Below are 20,763 nucleotides of genomic sequence, written 5' to 3' on the forward strand. Positions count from 1 at the left end.
TTTAAAGGGGCCGCAGCCTGAATCGGTGCATAGTTAATGATGCCCCAAAATAGGCAGTTAAAAAAATTAATTAAAAAACAAATCTATGGTGTATTTTGAGCTGAAACTTCACAGACACATTCAGGGGACACCTTAGAATTATATTACATCTTTTGAAAAGACGTTCTACAGCACCTTTAAATAAAAAGAGAAGTAAAAACAGTAATTTTACGGAGCCCTGCACATGACATGCAAGAAAAAAAAAGTAAATTGTGCACAAGATTTACTAATTAGTTCCCTCGATTTACTAAATCGTGCACACGGTTCACTATTTTGTTCCCTTGATTTGCTAAATCATGCTTTACGATTTACTATTTCGCTCCTGCAGTTTGCTGAATCGTCCGCACGATTTAGTAAATCGAGGGAGCGAATTAGTAAATCTTGTGCACAATTTAGCCTACTATTTTTTTTTTCCTGCATATCATGTGCAGGGCTCCGTAATTTTCAGTCATTTTATTGTAAAACATTTTTGATTTTGGGTTAGAACTGGACATATTTTCACGAGAGTCAAGTTCAAGTGTTTTATTCTCCTAAATCTAGCAATACTTTCTCTGTGCTTATAGAGCACACATCATATCTAAATTGAGCTACCGATGTGTGTCTGAGATATGACGAGAAGGGATTTGAGCAGATTACAAGATGCAGGGCTTCTGCTTCCGGCCCAGCAGATGTTGGACGGCCACATATCTTCATGACATATTACCAGTCAGGCACTATATTACAAAACCTGCTCCTCAATCCTGTGTGAAAGCATGCAGACAGAGCTCAGCATGCGAGTTACAAAGAAATGAAGTCTTATGGGGTATGGGAGTACGGTAAATCCAAAAGGACAGGAGGGAGATCATGAATTTCCATCTTAGCAATCTTTGTCTCAAACACATAGATGGCACGACAATAAACACTGATTGTCAGTAACAGCAAATCACAAACAACAACATGATTATATATTTTTAATATCAGATAAAGATGCACAGCATTTATTTGTTGATTAATTTCTGTGTTAATGCACTGTTTCCTTCCAGGAACGAACATGACACAATGTTACTCATTTAAATAATTACCGCCCAGGCATATGCAAAATAAAGGGGCGGGGCCTGGTTGAGTTAGTTAGTAGTGTGTTGAAACTCGTGGTTATGGTAAGGGGCGGGACATTTCCCAAACATGATTGAAGAGGCTGACCAATCAAAACACACTGCTCCAGCCAACCAATCAGAGCACAGTGTGTTTTTCAGAAGGAGGGGCTTCATAGAGACAGGAACTAAACAGAGCGTTACTGACAGACTGGGAAAAGAGAACCATGAAAACCTGCTCAAAAAGAGCCCAAAAACAAAAAACAAAACTTGAGGCATAATAGATCCTTTTTAACTTGGTAGCATGAAGGGTTATTGTGCATAGGTCTAAATATAAAGTAATAGATAAAACACTAAACTGAATGAAAACTCTCCATCCTCTTAATCTTTCATAACAGCCGATTGAAATGAGAGCAAATTCATATTTATTTATTTTTTTGAATTACATGTTCAAAATGGCACTGTGTGAACAAGATCCTACATCATAAGAAAAAAATATTTAAAGCAAGTCTAAACAATCTTTTTCATGATTCATATCCAGTCAAATGTTTGTCTCTTAAAAAACAAACAAAGAAACAGAAGAAAATAGAGAAAAAAGTTCACATTGCCTTTGGTGCATTTCTGACTCATATCTGCTCCAGCGGGAGTCGAATCGCAGCAGATGCAACCTTCCCTGCGTGTTAGTTGGCACTGAATTAGTATAACTGACAAAGTCTGCAGACCTATGGCCTAAATATGAAATTAAGCTCGTCTGGTTTTATCAGCTCTCCCGGTTGCACTAACTGTGCCTAATGAGCTTCAAATGTTGTGCAAATTGACAAAACAATATCTCTGTCCTCAACCCACGCCAGAAGACATGAGAGGCACATCCAAGAGCAACAATTTGGCATAAAAGCAATGAGTGAATTTTTAGTCTGGATGAGCTTGAGACATTTAAAATAGTGGCTAAATTTAACTTTAATAGTAAAATCACGGCTGCTTTATTTTCAGTGCGTCATGGCCTTTCAGACAATGGATGTCAGATGCAATAAACATCTCTGAACTCAGGTCATCGCTGCAGATGAAATGCGTGAACCATGTTGCTGAACTTCATCTGACTCCTCAATAATAAAACAATCCTCGCCAGTTTCTTTCTTTACAAGAATTGTACACATTAAACCTGAATGCACTGTATATTGAAAGCAGAAAAGCTTTTATATTAAAAATTTGAGATGAATTGTTCAAAAAGTAAGATTTTCTGTATTTTGAGTTTCATCTGAAAATCCCCCACAGATCATTTAATATAGCTTGTCAAATTTGCCCCTATTTGGGTGTGAGCAAAAATACGTCAATTTTGCGTGAAGAGTGCAGAGCTTTAACAGCTCAACAACAACAAAGCTGGAGAATCTCACGCAGCCAAAATGCGGATTGTCAGTGTTGGTGTTCAGCCTTACATTGTTCAAACCGGAGTCGACACTGATGGAGAGACTCAGGAAGAAGTTACAACTTTTAGAATGAAACTGGACGTTTCTGAATGGTTAGTGGATAAATTTATGTAGTTGCTGTGGAGTTGATTCAAATCATCGACTTGCATGTGCCGTCATGTTGATATTTTGTGCAAATCCAGCACTGAATTGACCCTCATTTGTGAAGCAATACGATTACACGATTATTATTAAAGTTTCATGCTTAACACAAGTTGCCAATGATGCGAGAAAAACAAACTTAATTTTGCCCTTGATGTCAAATGCTGCTCACCAAATCCAGCTTTGTGGTATTTTAGTAGTGTATTACTGCGATCGTGAGCGCATTAAAACCGAAAATCAACAATTATGTTTGTACTGTATACTGCCACTGATGTCCAATGCAAAATCTGAAGCAAAGCCACTTCAGAAGCAGTGAACTCAACTGAAGCTACTGCTGTGTGCTGTGGTGGATGCACTGAAAATGAAAGCAAAGAGGTTGGCTGTGATTACAGAAGTGTCATTTTTAGTTACAAATAAACCTCTCTGTATTTCTAATGGTCGAAAAGGGCAACTTTGAGAACAGGAGCACTGAAATTGTTAAAAATCCAGGGAGAGTGCAGTGCAGTTATTTTTCACTCTCCACACCAAATGTCCTTTCTGTCGAGATAAAGACACAACAGTGTTCATAGTATCTCTTTACCCTAAGGGCAAGACATGATGGTTTTTCCTCTATTTATCACCTGAAAAAGACGAAGAGAGTAAGAGAGAGAGAGAGAAACCCTGTCTGCAGTTTGATATCATACACCCTATCAAACGCACAGAAATTATATGTCACTCTTCTCCAGCAGATAGGATTCTGTGGCGAGCGAGCGGTCTGCCAGACTTTCTGACAGTAAAACTCCAGTCTGGAAGCATCGTGCCAAGACTTCGGAAAGAAAAGGACCTGATAACTCCCTCTGGACAGGAAAGAAAATTTCATCTCCTCAAGTCAACTTTTACCGCGTAAGCGCGGTGCACGTGTGTTCGCTTGGCAGGCAGCTGCATTTGTTACGCCTGCTTTAGTAGGACTAAACCGACGGCCTTGAAAAGATTGAAATTGTATTTATTCCCAGCCAACTGAGGCATATTGAACTGCCGTTTCTGCGCATGACAGAGCCGCAAGGTCTTCCCAGATTTTGTCTGAAATATCATATTTACTAATATCTCCAGCAATGGCGCATGAAACACTCTCCACACATCGATCTGCAAACGTAACTCTTCAATGAACACTCATTACATTCTTGAGTGGAGTGTGAAATTTTAAAATACGAACGTACGAGGGAATTATAAAAAGCGTTTCCAAACTGGCCACTCAATGCCTCATTGCCCACTGACTCTGATTCCATGTATTTTGCAGTGAACAAGCACAGGCTGAAATTCGCTGGGAATTTTGATTAAGCTGTTGACTTCGATAATGGTGCTTTTTTCTGCATAAAAGGATTTTATTTAGCAGCAAAACCCTGGTATTTGTGTCTAAGATTGGAACTGAAGAGCTTTCTCTCAATTTTATTGTGACAAATTTTGACTAAAGCCCAAGATGTGATGCAACTGACAGGGCAACCATATGTCTTGAGACAAACAAATTGTTCAAGACTCAAAAAATGGGATCTAAATGTTAAAATATTAGGGTTTATGTTCAGAAAAGAGGCCCGGGACACATAACCCCAGCTCAGCTAACAGATCTGACGTTTTGAGTAAGACATATATAGCAGCCCCAAAACTTATTTGCACACTTACAAATATGTAAATGCCATTGCATTATATCAAGTGTCTGTATTTGTGCTTAAAAGTGCATTTGTGCATCGTTATTTAAAATAAATGACACTTTGCATTATGTTATATTTTATCTGATTGCATGTTATCTAATGCAGCGACATTCAGACCATCAGACAATAAACCATTGTAGTTTCTTAAAGTTGATTTCTACATCAGTCTGTCATGCAAAAACAAAGCGAATCACTGGGGTTATTTTTTGTTATGAACTGTTATGAATATGAATTGTGAAGCAATACGATTACACGATTATTATTAAAGTTTCATGCTTAACACAAGTTGCCAATGATGTGAGAAAAACCAACTTAATTTTGCCCTTGATGTCAAGTGCTGCTCACCAAATCCAGCTTTGTGGTATTTTAGTAGTGTATTACTGAGATCGTTTTACTTTCTTATTTTTTTAATTTACTTTCTTTATCTCTGCATTGTTACAGCATCCCATAATATGTTCTAAGAACGTGTAGCTAATGTTCCCATTAAGTTATGAAAATGTTCTCGGAACATTCCATGTTATCATTCTTCAAACATTATAGGAATGTTACATTTTGAATGTTGAGCACGAACATTCTGAAACAAATAGTAACATTTAAAAAAATGTCAGATGAATGTCTAAATAAAGCATTCTGTATTTGTGCTAACGTTTTCAGAACATTATTAACAGACCAGATTGAAATTTGAACGAACATTCTACTAAAGTTACTGAAAGAATGTTTGTTTATAACTTTGAGAGAACCTTGCCAGAACGTTAGCTAAAGTTCTGAGAATGTCCCCTGTTAGCCGGGACCATATTGAGCAAACACCATTGCTCAATGGTTAGATTAGACTAAAAGCCATCCCTCTGTTTTGACTCTAAAGGGAATTATTTCTCTGAATGAGGTAAACAGAATTTAGGCCACTTCATAGAGGGCTGAAAGTAATTTGTGATTGATGAAGTGAAGTACCTGCTTCCACCGCTTTAACCGTGATGTTGTGCCAGCCGGCAGTCTCGCGGTCCAGGATCTTTCCCAGAGTGATAGCACCTGTTACAGGATCGATGTTAAAGATCTGCTCCTGGTCTGTGCTCCGGTCTATAGAGAACCTGGGCATACATAAAGGACAAATACAGGTTTAAAGAGAAAATTCTATCATCCAATCAAAATGGACTGGGGCTGTCAAGCACTAGAAAGGTCATGAAATTGTACAGACCAAACTTTAAGCTGAAATTCTGGACTTCCACCCCAATGCAGCAGAGAAATTTGTTGGCATACGGCTAAAAATGCATTAAACTCAACAACATAGAAGAAGAATGAAAGGGAAAAGAGGAAATTGCACACAAGTGTCATGTTTGTGAGTGCTTAATAGTGTAAAGGTCTATTTGGATACTTTGCTTTTATGTCCTTTGATACCTGACAGAAACTGTCACCGTTCGCTTTTACATCATACATAATTACATACTGCAATTAAAAGATGTTACAAAACAGGTCCTTGAACCATGTCACCCACACACTTCTCTCCAAATGTTCAAATGCCATTTAACCAAATGTGTTATTTTTCAGGAAGCTGCTATAAAAATGTCAACAGTTTAACTGGAACTTGCATAGCAAGATACTCTTCAAACTGTTGCTCTGCCAAAATAGTGTACCTGAAAGAGAATATTGATCAAAAAAGACAGCTAGTGCTAATGGTTCACTTTTGTGACAACACAGAGAATGAACTTGTGTTGGAGTATGACTCAACATTATTAATAATGTGTTTTAGATTCCAATTCAGTTTCAGAATTTAAAGTGAATTTGAACTGATATGGCACACAGGATGCATAATTGCAACTGTATGGAGGTCATATGATTGTTATTTTTTATTACATAGATAAAATTAAAGAAAAATTAAATTCAATAATTTTTTTTTTTAAATGTCTATATAGTTTTTCATTATGTTTCAAAATAACTTTACATAGATATAAGTTATTTTATTTCAGTTAATGATTATTTTATTTCAAGTAATATTTTTTTTCTTATGTTTTTAGTTGTAGTTATCAATAATAACCCAGATAGTAGAAGGACAGATGGGAGGACAGACAGATGGATGGATGGATGGATGGATGGATGGATGGATGGATGGATGGATGGATGGATGGATGGATGGATGGATGGATGGATGGATGGATGGATAGTACTGTAGTCAGACAGATGCATGCATGGATGGATAGTAGACATATGGATGGATGGATGGATGGATGGATGGATGGATGGATGGATGGATGGATGGATGGATGGATGGATGGATGGATGGATGGATGGAGAGATGGATGATAGATAGTAGAAGGACAGATGGGAGGACGGATGAATGGATGGATGGATAGTAGACAGGCGGATGGATGGATGGAGGGAGGGAGAGATGGATGGATGGATAGTGGATGGATAGTAGATGGACAGATGGAAGGATGGATGGATGGATGGATGTATAGTACTGTAGTCAGACAGATGCATGCATGGATGGATAGTAAACATATGGATGGATGGATGGATGGATGGATGGATGGATGGATGGATGGATGGATGGATGGATGGATGGATGGACGGAGAGATGGATGATAGATAGTAGAAGGACAGATGGGAGGATGGATGGATGGATAGTACTGTAGACAGACAGATGCATGCATGGATGGATAGTAGACATATGGATGGATGGATGGATGGATGGATGGATGGATGGATGGATGGATGGATGGATGGATGGACGGAGAGATGGATGATAGATAGTAGAAGGACAGATGGGAGGATGGATGGATGGATAGTACTGTAGACAGACAGATGCATAAATGGATGGATGGATGGATGGATGGATGGATAGTAGACAGATGGACGGATGGATGGATGGATGGATGGATGGATGGATTCTTTAATTCTGAAATTTGCATGACCCTGTGACAAATACATCAACTGACAGAGCGTCTGGCTTATTCTCTATGAGTGCACAAACTTAATTCAAGATAAAAATGTATTCATCATAATTTAGAAGATGACACCAATTGTGTTAACTTCTACTTATGAATTGTGAGGACAAACTAGATTCAGTACTTCAATTGCCCCCTCCGAACAAATGATTAATATTTCCTACAGTGCTTTGATAAACCATCCCATATTTTCATTCCATCCAGAATACAAACACCACTGACAGAACGATAAGGCGACAGAACTCAATGAGGTTTTTGTAATTTTTCTCTTGTACTCACTTCATTTTTAAGACCCTTGAGGGTTTAATGTCAGCTTCTGCAGTTTTAGACTTTATATGGAATACAAATTTATACAAATTAATTCACTTCTTATTTTACCTTGTGCTTATTACTCTGTGCCAATAGGTTAAGGCGGCTCTTTGGAAAAAGTTAAAGTGCCCAAAGGGAGATGGCAGAAAAGAACCTATTAAAGTCGAGGTGGAGAAGAGTCTGAATTTAGTCACTGGAAATGATTTTTCAACTAAATTATTCTTATTGACTTTTAATTGTCATGGAAACACCATTCCAGTGCTGGTTGATTTTAAAAAAGTCCTTGAGTTGTTCAACTTATGCATACATTCATGTACGGCTGCATACAAATAAGCAAAAACAAATGCTTACTGAAACATTATTTAGTCTGACATTCCTGCCAGCATGGAAATAATATGTCTGTTTGAAAACTAATAGCACACCTTGTCCTCAAAATCAGTGTCACCCAAAAATGTTGAAACACTGCAAAAAACTGAATTTCTTCTTCAGTATTTTTGTCTTGTTTTCCAGTACAAATATCTAAACATCCTTAAATCGAGATTTGACTTAAGATATTGTCTTGTTTTCTGAAAAAATTTTCAAATTTAAGCGACCTTACTCTTAACACATTGTCCTAACCAGATGCGATGTGATAAGATTTCAGTGACAAACAATTTGTCTGTCCACACCAGATGAGACGCCAATAAGAGACGCAACAAAATCAATCACAAATCACAGCCAATCAGAAGAGCATGTGGGCGGAGTCTCTCTGTGAGCGCACTGCACTCGCATCCAAATCAATCCAAAATCACAGCCAATCAGAAGAGCATGTGGGCGGAGTCTCACTGTGAGCGCACTGCACTCGCATCCAAATCAATCCAAAATCACAGCCAATCAGAAGAGCGTGTGGGCGGCGTCTCACTGCAAGCACACTGGATTCGCAACAAATTTGATGATTTCATAAATATTACATATAAATTTAAAATCATGAATATTCATTCACAAACAAAACTCTGATCAACATGGAAAATATACCTTTTATCACGTGTTGCGGCTTTGCGTCACATCTGGTTAGTATGCGGTGTCAAACAAGAAAAAAAAAATCTGCCAATGGGGTCTGAAAAATTATCTTGTTTTCCCTTTAAATTAAGTTGAATTATTTTATTTTTCTGACCCCAATAAGCAGATATTTTTTTCTTGCTTTAAGCATAAAGTCACTTAATTGGATACATTTTTGAGAAAACAAGACTTCATATCTTAAGTAATTTTGTTTAAATGTATCTTGATTTAAGAATGTTTAGATATTTGTACTGTAAAACAAGACAAAAATGAGGAAGCCAAAATAAGGATTTTTTCTTGTTTTAAGCATAAACTCACAAGTATCTTGATTTAAGAATGCTTAGATATTTTTACTAGGAAACAAAATGAAAATACTAAGTAAGAATATATATATATATATATATTTTTTTTTTTTGCAGTGAAATACCAATGTCTCTCTTGGAGCTCATAAAAAGCCACAGTCGAAGGAAAACAAACAAATATTTCCTGTCCAAATAGCAGGAGTGTGTTTTTCCAGCAGGTATAGAGCTCTCTGAGGGCTCGCCCACCCCGCATCCCGCTGGTACTGGGTGGTTCGGGCACAAGGGAGAGTGATGGGGCTCTGGGCAAAGCCCCTGTTTGGTAGCCAAGTCCAATGGAGATGATTAAAGTGGTACCGATGGGCATGGGCTCCATGCCATACACAGATGTGTGCCAGCCAACCAGCCGAGTTGCTTGCCACTGCGCTCTGCTTTATAACACCTGGAGCACTTTGAGCGCAGCCTCATGCATTTTTAATGGAGGTAATTTGCAAAGGCTATGTGTATGTGTGCCAGAGAGACTATACGGCCAGCCAAAGCCTTTTACTTCCCTTGTGCATCACCTTTGAGCTGCAGCAATGAGTAAATCATATTTCTGTGGGCTGATGGCTCTGGAGAATAAAGAGCTCCATCAGGATGTCCAATTGCATGACCAAAATGCAGGGCGGGCATCTTTGATAATAGCAATTCAGATGGCATGCCTACTGACCACCTGCAGTGCATTCACTGACCATCTGATGGATATACAAAAATAGAAATGAACTTTGAAATTTGATTGAATGGTTTTATGTAAGTTCCAGAATTTGTGCTGGAAAAGACGGATCAAGCAATTGGATCAGACATCTATTTCAGAGGATCCACCGTGAAAATGATTGACCTGTAGATTATTAAATTGTGTGACCTGTACATTTAAAACAATGTTGTTATTCTTAACAAACTATTCAAAACAGCTTTTGTTATTTGAAATAAAGCTAATATAAAATACTATTTTAAAAAGTGTAAACTTAAAAATGTAGAAATTGTAATTCCTAATGTAATTGTAATGTAAAAAAAAAAAAAAAAACGTGCACACAATTTACTATTTCGTTCTCATGATTTGCTAAACCATACGCACAATTTACTATTTAGTTCCCTGGATTTGATAAATCGTGCGACAATTTACTATTTAATTGCCTCGATTTGCTAAATTGTGCTCACGATTAACTATTTAGTTCCCTGGATTTGATAAATCGTGCGACAATTTACTATTTAGTTCCCTCGATTTGCTAAATAGTGCGCACGATTTACTATTTTGTTCCCTTGATTTGCTAAATTGTGCGACAATTTACTATTTCATTCCCTCAATTTGCTAAATTGTGCTCACGATTTACTATTTAATTGCCTCGATTTGCTAAATTGTGCTCACGATTTACTATTTCGTTCCCTCGATTTGCTAAATCGTGCTCACAATTTACTATTTTGTTCTCTCGATTTGCTAAATCGTGCTCACGATTTACTATTTAATAGCCTCGATTTGCTAAATCGTGCTCATGATTTACTATTTAATTGCCTCGATTTGCTAAATCATGCTCACAATTTACTATTTTGTTCTCTCGATTTGCTAAATCGTGCTCACAATTTACTATTTTCTTCTCTCGATTTGCTAAATCGTGCTCATGATTTACTATTTAATAGCCTCGATTTGCTAAATTGTGCTCACGATTTACTATTTAATTGCCTCGATTTGCTAAATCATGCTCAAGATTTACTATTTCGTTCCCTCGATTTGCTAAATCGTGCTCGAGATTTAATATTTCGTTCCCTCGATTTGATAAATCGTGCTCACTATTTAATATTTTAATTGCCTTGATTTGCTAAATTGTGCTCACGATTTACTATTTTGTTCCCTCGATTTGCTAAATCGTGCTCACGATTTACTATTTTGTTACCTCGATTTGCTAAATCGTGCTCACGATTTACTATTTAATTGCCTTGATTTGCTAAATTGTGCTCACGATTTACTATTTCGTTCCCTCGATTTGCTAAATGGTGCTCACGATTTACTATTTCGTTCCTTCGATTTGATAAATTGTGCACATGATTTACTAATTGCCTTGATTTGCTAAATTGTGCTCACGATTTACTATTTAATTGCCTTGATTTGCTAAATTGTGCTCACGATTTACTATTTAATTGCCTTGATTTGCTAAATCGTGCTCACGATTTACTATTTAATTGCCTTGATTTGCTAAATTGTGCTCACGATTTACTATTTAATAGCCTCGATTTGCTAAATCGTGCTCACGATTTACTATTTAATTGCCTCGATTTGCTAAATTGTGCTCACGATTTACTATTTAATTGCCTCGATTTGCTAAATCGTGCTCGAGATTTAATATTTCGTTCCCTCGATTTGATAAATCGTGCTCACGATTTACTATTTAATTGCCTTGATTTGCTAAATTGTGCTCACGATTTACTATTTTGTTCCCTCGATTTGCTAAATCGTGCTCACGATTTACTATTTCGTTCCCTCGATTTGCTAAATCGTGCTCACGATTTACTATTTAATTGCCTTGATTTGCTAAATTGTGCTCACGATTTACTATTTCGTTCCCTCGATTTGCTAAATCGTGCTCACGATTTACTATTTAATTGCCTTGATTTGCTAAATCGTGCTCAAGATTTACTATTTCGTTCCCTCGATTTGCTAAATCATGCTCACGATTTACTATTTCGTTCCCTCGATTTGCTAAATCGTGCTCACAATTTACTATTTTGTTCTCTCGATTTGCTAAATCGTGCTCACGATTTACTATTTAATTGCCTTGATTTGCTAAATTGTGCTCACGATTTACTATTTAATAGCCTCGATTTGCTAAATCGTGCTCACGATTTACTATTTAATAGCCTCTATTTGCTAAATCGTGCTCACGATTTACTATTTAATTGCCTCGATTTGCTAAATCATGCTCACAATTTACTATTTTGTTCTCTCGATTTGCTAAATCGTGCTCACAATTTACTATTTTGTTCTCTCGATTTGCTAAATCGTGCTCATGATTTACTATTTAATAGCCTCGATTTGCTAAATTGTGCTCACGATTTACTATTTAATTGCCTCGATTTGCTAAATCATGCTCAAGATTTACTATTTTGTTCCCTCGATTTGCTAAATCGTGCTCGAGATTTAATATTTCGTTCCCTCGATTTGATAAATCGTGCTCACGATTTACTATTTAATTGCCTTGATTTGCTAAATTGTGCTCATGATTTACTATTTTGTTCCCTCGATTTGCTAAATCGTGCTCACGATTTACTATTTCGTTCCCTCGATTTGCTAAATCGTGCTCACGATTTACTATTTAATTGCCTTGATTTGCTAAATTGTGCTCACGATTTACTATTTCGTTCCCTCGATTTACTAAATTGTGCTCACGATTTACTATTTCGTTCCCTCGATTTGATAAATTGTGCACATGATTTACTAATTGCCTTGATTTGCTAAATTGTGCTCACGATTTACTATTTAATTGCCTTGATTTGCTAAATTGTGCTCACGATTTACTATTTAATTGCCTTGATTTGCTAAATCGTGCTCACGATTTACTATTTAATTGCCTTGATTTGCTAAATTGTGCTCATGATTTACTATTTAATTGCCTTGATTTGCTAAATCGTGCTCACGATTTACTATTTAATTGCCTTGATTTGCTAAATCGTGCTCACAATTTACTATTTTGTTCCCTCGATTTGCTAAATCGTGCTCTCGATTTACTATTTCGTTCCCTCGATTTGCTAAATCGTGCGTACAATTTACTATTTAATTCCCTCGATTTGCTAAATTCTGCTCACGATTTACTATTTAATTCCCTCAATTTGATAAATCGTGCACACAATTTAGCAAATCGAGGAAACAAATCAGTAAATCGTGCGCACGATGTAGCCTACTTTTTTTTCCCTGCATGTCATGGGGGGGCTCCGTATATATATTCAATAACAATTGTCTGATATCCAATATGAAAACAAATCATTATGTATCCCTATTTTTCACAATTTTTCTATACTCAATTTCTAAAAAGTAGTTGTTGTTTTTTTTTTGTTTTTTTTTTCATTCAAGATTCCAGTTAAACCTGCCCCTTAAAGGCATTTAAAAACAAACAAACTTTGGCCAATCACACGCCAGTCACACTGTCTTTTCCTGCATAAGTGTGTGGTTCTCAGCCAGGATAATTTGCAGTGTGGACCAGACTTTATGCCTCGAGTCATAGGTCTGGAAACACAAGACTACACAACAGCCAACTGAAAGTTTTTGTAATTGAGCAGACATGTGACATGCTTTCCAAGGCCTCGAGGTAAAGAAGCTTTTCTGGACCGTGCATGTGTGTTTGTAAAGAAGAATGGCAGGTTGATAACTGTGCGTGCCAAGGTGCCCATAGCATAATGGGAAAAGCCTCCGGCCAGCACATTCCAAGAGCCACACTTTGTTACGCTTCCATGACTCGGTATATCTCTAGTAATAGGCTCCTCAATGAAGGAAATTGATCCTTGTCTAAACTAAGAAGAAGTGGACTGTAGCCAGGGTGTAAACACACACACACAAACACACATAAACAAACTGTTTTGCCATTTCACTTTATCTCATTGAGGCTCACAGTCACTGAAGTTGTGCATTGTGATAAAATAGCTGATAAAGCATTGTGGCTGCCAAGCTTAATGATGTATTTAAATTCAAAACCCCTGTAAGATCTATAGCTGCGGAGTTGTGCAACAAAGTTTTGCCCATGCAACAATTTTTCTAAAAACGTCTGGGCAAATTACTACTAAATATTTCAGGCTTAAAGTTCTGCAGTGTTTCTTAATGTGATTTATACGTTAATAAACAACATCCCCATCACAATCACAGTGTTAAAGTCAACATAAAGCATTCGCAACACATTTTAATTCCTTAACGTGACATATTTCCGAAAGAAACCTTACCCTAAATGTGTAAATTCAGATGTAGGGTTTATTTATGGGTCACACTGTACCTGACAGGGACGTTATCCATATCCGGATCTTTTGCAGTCACAATTCCAACCAGCGCACCCAACCGAGCATCTTCCTGAACTTCCATGGTGGTGCCAGTCAGAGGGATGAAGATGGGAGGCTCGTCCACATCCGACACACTGACCCTCACGATGGTTTGGTCCCGGAAAGACCCGAGATCCACGAAACGAGGGTCCACGTGTTTGTTAACAGCCTCTACGACCACATTATGTGTGTGTTTGTTCTCAAAGTCTAGAGGCTGAAAAGAAAGAGACAATTAGAAACTCCTCTAGAAAGGATGAACAACCTGTTGTTCTTTCTGTTGTCAGATTGTTAGCAAGTAAAAAGCCTTCTACCTTTAGCTCATGCTTCACATGTCTTTCTGCTGTAAATTTTTATTTTTAAACTTAAGAATAACTGATATCGTTAGTAATATATCAAGTACAGTAAACAATTCTGGTGCTGAGTTGAGTCAGCGCTTGATGTTATAAAACACTAGTTGCACTGAACAGCAGCAGAAGCCACACACACACACACACACACACACACACAATATGGGCACATGTGAAGGGCAGGACGACCTTCAGAGCGTGAAATGGCAGGACTGAGAGGTCTTCCATCTACCTTTTTGATGGTGATGACAGCCTCTTGTGTGTCTCCGTCAGTCGAGACTCTGAACAGCTCTCCCCCCTCCTCGTCTTTGATCAGGTAACTCATATCCGTATTCTCGCCCATGTCTGCATCTGTCGCGATCACCCGGCCAATCGGCGTCCCAACGGCTGCACCCTCAGAGACCGAAAACTGATACATCTCTGTGAGGGAAAGAGAGGGCATAATTTGCATATATGTTCCATTCAGGGGGAGAATGTATGCATATCAGGGGTGGGAATTACAGAAAAAAAAAAAAAAAAAAAAAAAAAAAAAACTTTTGATGATATTCAAATAATAAAATATAATAATAAAAATACTTAATATTAGGGCTGTTGATTTAATGTGTTCATTTAATTATGCATCATTTAATTATGCATAATTATGTTCATTGTGCATCACCAAGAAAAACACAGCAGTGTTTTGTTTCTGTATGAGTCCAATATGAAACAATGATTCAATGACCCATTCATTCAGAGAGCCATTTACTTCATTTCTGAATCAATCAGCTGTTTGAAGGAATCAAATGAATTACTCAATTACCTTTGATGCCACCTACTGGCATACTTAGTTTCTTACTTAGAGTATCATTTAATTTAAAAAAAAAAAAGTCATATTTGCATATTTACATATTAAAAAAAAAAAAAAAAAAAAAAAAACATTAAAAGTATATTTTACCCTAATAAAATATATGTTTTAAAGCTACTTTTTTGTAATGTCTATTTGAAGTTTTTCTTATTTAACACAATAATGACTTTAAATTATCTTTTGGGGGTAATTTCTAAGCCAAATTTGATTAATTATTTTTTTTTAAATTTGCGAATAATTAATCGCCTCATGATGAAAATAATTAGGTTAAATTTTTTTAATTACCTGACAGCTATACTTAATATATTTCAACATAATTCAATTTCTAAATATGTATGTATTTGATCTGAATTAATTTCTTCAGCCACAGTCAAAATATAGTTCATGTTTTTTGGGCCATTTTTCACTAAATGAACAGAACAAAAAAAAAAAAAAAAGTATATTTAATAATTTCCATTTCATATGCACCAATAAAATAACTCTTCTGCTCATCAAGAATGCATTTATTTGATCAAACATATTGTAATATTGTGAAATATTATTATAATTCAAAATAACTGTTCTCTATTGTAATATATAGTAAAGTGTAATTTATTCCTGTGATCAAAGCTGAATTTTCAGCATCATTACTCCAGTCTTCAGTATCACATGATCCTTCAGAAATCATTCTAATATGATGATTTGATGCTCAAGAAACATCAATGTTGAAAACAGTTGTGCTGCTTCATATTTTTAAACGGTGATATTTTTGTTTCAGGATACGCTGATCAATAGAAACTTCAAAAGAATAGCATTTACTTGAGATATAAATCTTTTATCATCCGCTACATCCGTCTACAAAGATGTATATGCAATCATTAGGAATCGTTTTCTCTATGGAGTAAATTAATGTTCTGTTCACATCCTGAATCCGACTGTATTTACTCTGAAACTGTTTCCAAGAACACAACACAATGTCAAACCTCACTATAATAAGCATCCTGGCTTTACATAATGTACAGTAATATGTTTGAGTGCAGTATGTGTCACAGCAGAGTATAAAGATTTCAGTTTTCCCCACAATACAAAAAGCAGCTTAATGAATTAGACGCTACAGCAAAACTGGCATAAATGAGGCTTTTGTGGAGAATGAGAGGGGAAAAAAGAGGCGAGAGTCATCGAGATATGGAGAAAAACAGACATCAGGGCATGTGAGACAGCATTACAGCGAGTCTCTTTGCTGTAATAAAGCTAATGCTGCTTTTCCTCTGGAGGAAATGGAAAGGGAGAGCGGAAGAACAGCAGAAAAGGGGAAATAATACCCGAATGTGTTTCATCGCTCTTTATACGCTGTGGCTGCAAACACACACACACACGTACAGTCTCGCTTCCAGACATGAAATGTATTAAAGCGTTGCCCAAATGGTCGGCTCTGATGTGAGCAATGAGTCAAAGTGCTTTTTATTTGTCTGAGCCTCTGATGTATATTACAGTCCGCTCTATTCAGAGCCACACAACATACAGTATACAACATCGACTAGAACATAGTATCTGTCAATTGTTATGCCTTATATATATGTTACACACACACACACACACACACACACACATTATATATATATATATATATATCCTTTGAGAATGTAACACTACTCATATAATGTCATTCATTATTTTTTATAATTCAAGAAAGTCAGGCATTGTGATGATGCAACACTGGGAGCACGAAATTCTGCATTAGATTTAGCCTAACTAAAAAGCAAGCAATTTTTGTAATGAAATGAATACTTTTATTCAGCTAAGATGCATTAAACTGATCTAAAGTGACACTACAGACATTTATGATATTAGAAAAGATTTCTATTCATCAAAGAATTCTGAAAATAATAATAAATCTAATAATAATAACATGCAAAAAATGTTTTTCAACATTGATGATAATAAGAAATGCATGAAATCAGTATATTAGAATGATTTCTGATCATGTGACACTGAAGACTGCAGTAATGATGCTGAAAATTCAGCTTTGATCACAGGAATAAATGATAATTTACTATATATTCACATAGAAAACAGCTGTTTTCAATTATAATAATATTTCACAATATTATTGTTTTACTGTATATTTTATCAAATAAATGCAGCCTTTGTAAGCAGAACAGACTTATTTCAAAAACATAAAAAAATAAATTAAAAAAAATTACCAACCCCAAACTTTTGAATGGTAGTGTATATTCAGTTTTAAATATATTTTAAAATATAACAGCCTAGATAGTACAGCACACAGATAAGATCTACCTAAAATCAACAAGCTATATTTCTAATCAATAGAAAATCCCTGCCAAAAAAAGTTCTTTCAGCCAGTGGAATCATTTCAGGCTCCAAGGGTGCAAGATTTCAACTTGGGCTTGAATGGTTATGACCGAACACATACGACTGACAAGCTCTGACTGACGGGACGTTTGATAGACCTGCAGAAATGACAGCAGAGCTTTAGTGGCGTTCACACTGACAGCCATTTGCAGCAACAAAGAAGCCATTCGTTTTCAATCAGAGTTGGTCATTTGAAGGAATAATAACTTCAAAACTTCTGTTGTTGTTCATTTATCGACACAAAGATGCTCTTGGCGACTCTTTTCAATTTAGGAAGTGGGACTGTCATCTCCAAACTGTCAAAACAGCACAATAATACACTATATTTCAAGTCTTGCCTTGTGTGTTTTTCATTGCCGTAGCTAGTCTTCACACGTTCATGTCTGATTGTGAACAAATCATTAATTTGAGTCATTTTTGAATCAATAGATCCAGTTCACATAACTAGCCTAAATGATTTGTTCATGATGATTCAGACTGATCCAATTCTATTTTCATCTCACTGACTCAATGAATCAGTTCATTAGAGAGGAAGATTATCAATCAATAACGGGTCAGTCATATGGACAACTTTTATGTATATATATTTATGATACTTTTATAGTGCTCTTGTTTCAAAGCTTCAAAGCTCCCTGTGTTATTCATTGTAATTGCCCGGAAAAACATGGCCAGCATCTTTGTTGCCTGAAGAAATAAAGTCATAGAGCATGAGGGAGAGCAAATGATGACAGAACCTTCATTCTAGGGTGAACAACTCCTTTAAAGCCACTTATACCATAGTCTGAATTCTCAAATCTGATTGGCTGGAAGATGTGCAATAAAACTGTTTAATGCACAGGTAGTTCCAAGTAAGTTTAATCACCATTCTAGAGTTTATTAATACGCTGTTTTCATTGAAGCACACACACACACACACACACGTCACTTGACACAGAGATTGGAGATCACGCTACACACATTTAGAGACATTTAGGAGCACAGAAACATGTTATCAATGCTGTCCCACCACTTTTATTAATAAAATAATCAATGAGGCATTAACATTGCTGGTTTTGAAGTAATTAAACTCACAGCTTCATTTTTAAGAGAGAGATATGCTGAACAGATGCAGGTGATTCACAAATGCATCACTCATCTCTTTCTCTCGATAGATAATTCAAATACATGTAATCGTACGCACTACTTTATTCCTGTGTCTGATTCAAAGCGGGCAGAATGCTGCATCTAATGAGCCGTAACTGATGAAAATAACCAGCATTTTTACACTTCTGGTCAAAAATTGCGCTGCAAATGTCAATAACAGCTTTAAAATGTCAATGCTGTCAAATGTTCATGGTATAAGCAGGACAATCCCTGGCTAGCTGTGCATTAAATTATTTGAATTCACTCTTAATTTGCGAAGGGTGGTTCTTCACCTCCACGTTGTGCATTAAAATTGTTTCATGCATAGGTAGCCCTGAATTATCCTACATATACATCAGACTTATCTATAAAGAATATTAGCATTACATTAAATTTAAATGGTTTGAAAATGTTTTGAAAATGTTTTTTTCGTTTATGCAAAAGTTGCAGAACACTAACATTAACTTTAAGCAATCGTTCCATATTATAATTTTACAAACATTATAGGAACGTTACTTTTTAAATGTTTAAAGTTTTGAAACAAGTAGTAAAAAAACGTTACATAAACATCCAAGTAAAACTTTTCAGGAAAAAATGTTAATGTTTAAAAATAAAAATACTAATTTTTGGAATGTTATTAAAGACCAGGGTTGGGTTTCCCGAAACCTTCTTAACTCTACGTCGTTCTTGAATTATACCTTAAGCTGTACCTTAACGTTCATACGTGTTTCCCGAAACGTTCTTAGTTAAGTATACCTTCTGTAAGTCATACTTTCGTAAGGTTGGTCTGGAGCACTAGCTATACCTTATCACTGTTGACAGTCAATACGAATATAATTCTGAAGCTGTAATACACCCAGTGTTCGATTAGGATTATGGCAAAGAATAAAATGCAAACAACTCACTGCTAAATTCAAATGTGCTTTAGCGCTGATCCAGAGATCGACGTTGGATGTAACGTTATCACAACTATTCACTGTTTTTAACCCCATCGCGCTTTATTTTAGGTTTCATTTAACATTTAAATACACATTTGAATTAAGTAGGCTACTGCATAAAAAAAGACATTTATAGTTTGTTAAATTCAAATTACACTGATGCCTACGGAAGCTGCAACAATAACCCTTTCAATTATAATTTGACAAAGTGTTTTATTCATATCAGATACACATTGTTTATGAAACAATAACTTACTCTATTCTTCTCCCAGTTCACCGGCCACATATTTTTATGTATTTCGGGGAAGATTTCGTATATCCGACAGCTCTAACTGCCGTGCAATCTCATCACACAACAAAACACATTCACTTACACATATTTTACTATCGGAATATATCATAAAATTCATGATATAGTTAACAAGTTTGTGAATATTTATAAAATAAAAAAAATAAAAAAAACAATGATATAAACGCGATACCTACATGTCTGTCAGCTGCATGACACATCTCCAAGGAATTAAAACTTTGTTCTAAATAACAGTCGCCTTAAACTCACTCCGCGCCCCCAGAATATAGATAAATTACAATATAGATCTAGTTTGCAGTTTGGATTACTTTTATAACCTCCCATGAGTCCTGATAAATGCAATTTCTACTTCTCAAGTGCTTCTTTTTATAAAGAACACTGATTTCTCACATAATCCAGTGAAGCAGCCCCTGTATAGAGTGAATTATCGATTCTCGAGCCATCGATATCAACCAATTCAGCACCAACGCCATGGACAGCACCTGGTAACGTCGTACTTAACTTTAAACAAACATTTTAGACTCTAAAAAATGCTGGGTTAAAAACACCCCAAGTTGGGTTCAAAAGGGACAAAACCCAGCGGTTGAGTTAAATGTTTGCCCAACCTGCTGGGTAACTATTGTTAAACAATTACTGTATTGTTGCTTAAAATGAACCCAAAGTATGCTGGAAATTAACATTTATAAATATTTTTAATGAATAATAATTAAACAATAAACATATATTAAAATGCTTATTAATAAATGTTCACCTTTTGATTATTATTGTTGCCTCTAGTAATTATGTGTCTGATTTTTAATTTCCAACCTATTTTGGGTTCATTTTAATCCAGCCATACAGTCATTTTTAAACAA

The 20,763-nt window shown here is 36.1% G+C and overlaps 1 protein-coding gene across 1 annotated transcript in view; it reads right to left on the reverse strand.

Moving 5' to 3' along the window:
- LOC137010751 (cadherin-22-like) overlaps positions 1-20,763 on the reverse strand; it is a 120,274-nt gene that overhangs the window by 52,328 nt on the left and 47,183 nt on the right. The window contains exons 5-7 of the mRNA XM_067373035.1: positions 14,576-14,763; positions 13,954-14,210; positions 5,308-5,444 (exon numbers count right to left, since the gene is read on the reverse strand). Of these exons, the coding sequence (XP_067229136.1) occupies positions 5,308-5,444; positions 13,954-14,210; positions 14,576-14,763 (582 nt within the window). The remainder of the gene's footprint in view (positions 1-5,307; positions 5,445-13,953; positions 14,211-14,575; positions 14,764-20,763) is intronic.

Source organism: Chanodichthys erythropterus, chromosome 21 (genome assembly GCF_024489055.1).
Source record: "Chanodichthys erythropterus isolate Z2021 chromosome 21, ASM2448905v1, whole genome shotgun sequence".
NCBI classification, from domain to species: Eukaryota; Metazoa; Chordata; class Actinopteri; order Cypriniformes; family Xenocyprididae; genus Chanodichthys; species Chanodichthys erythropterus.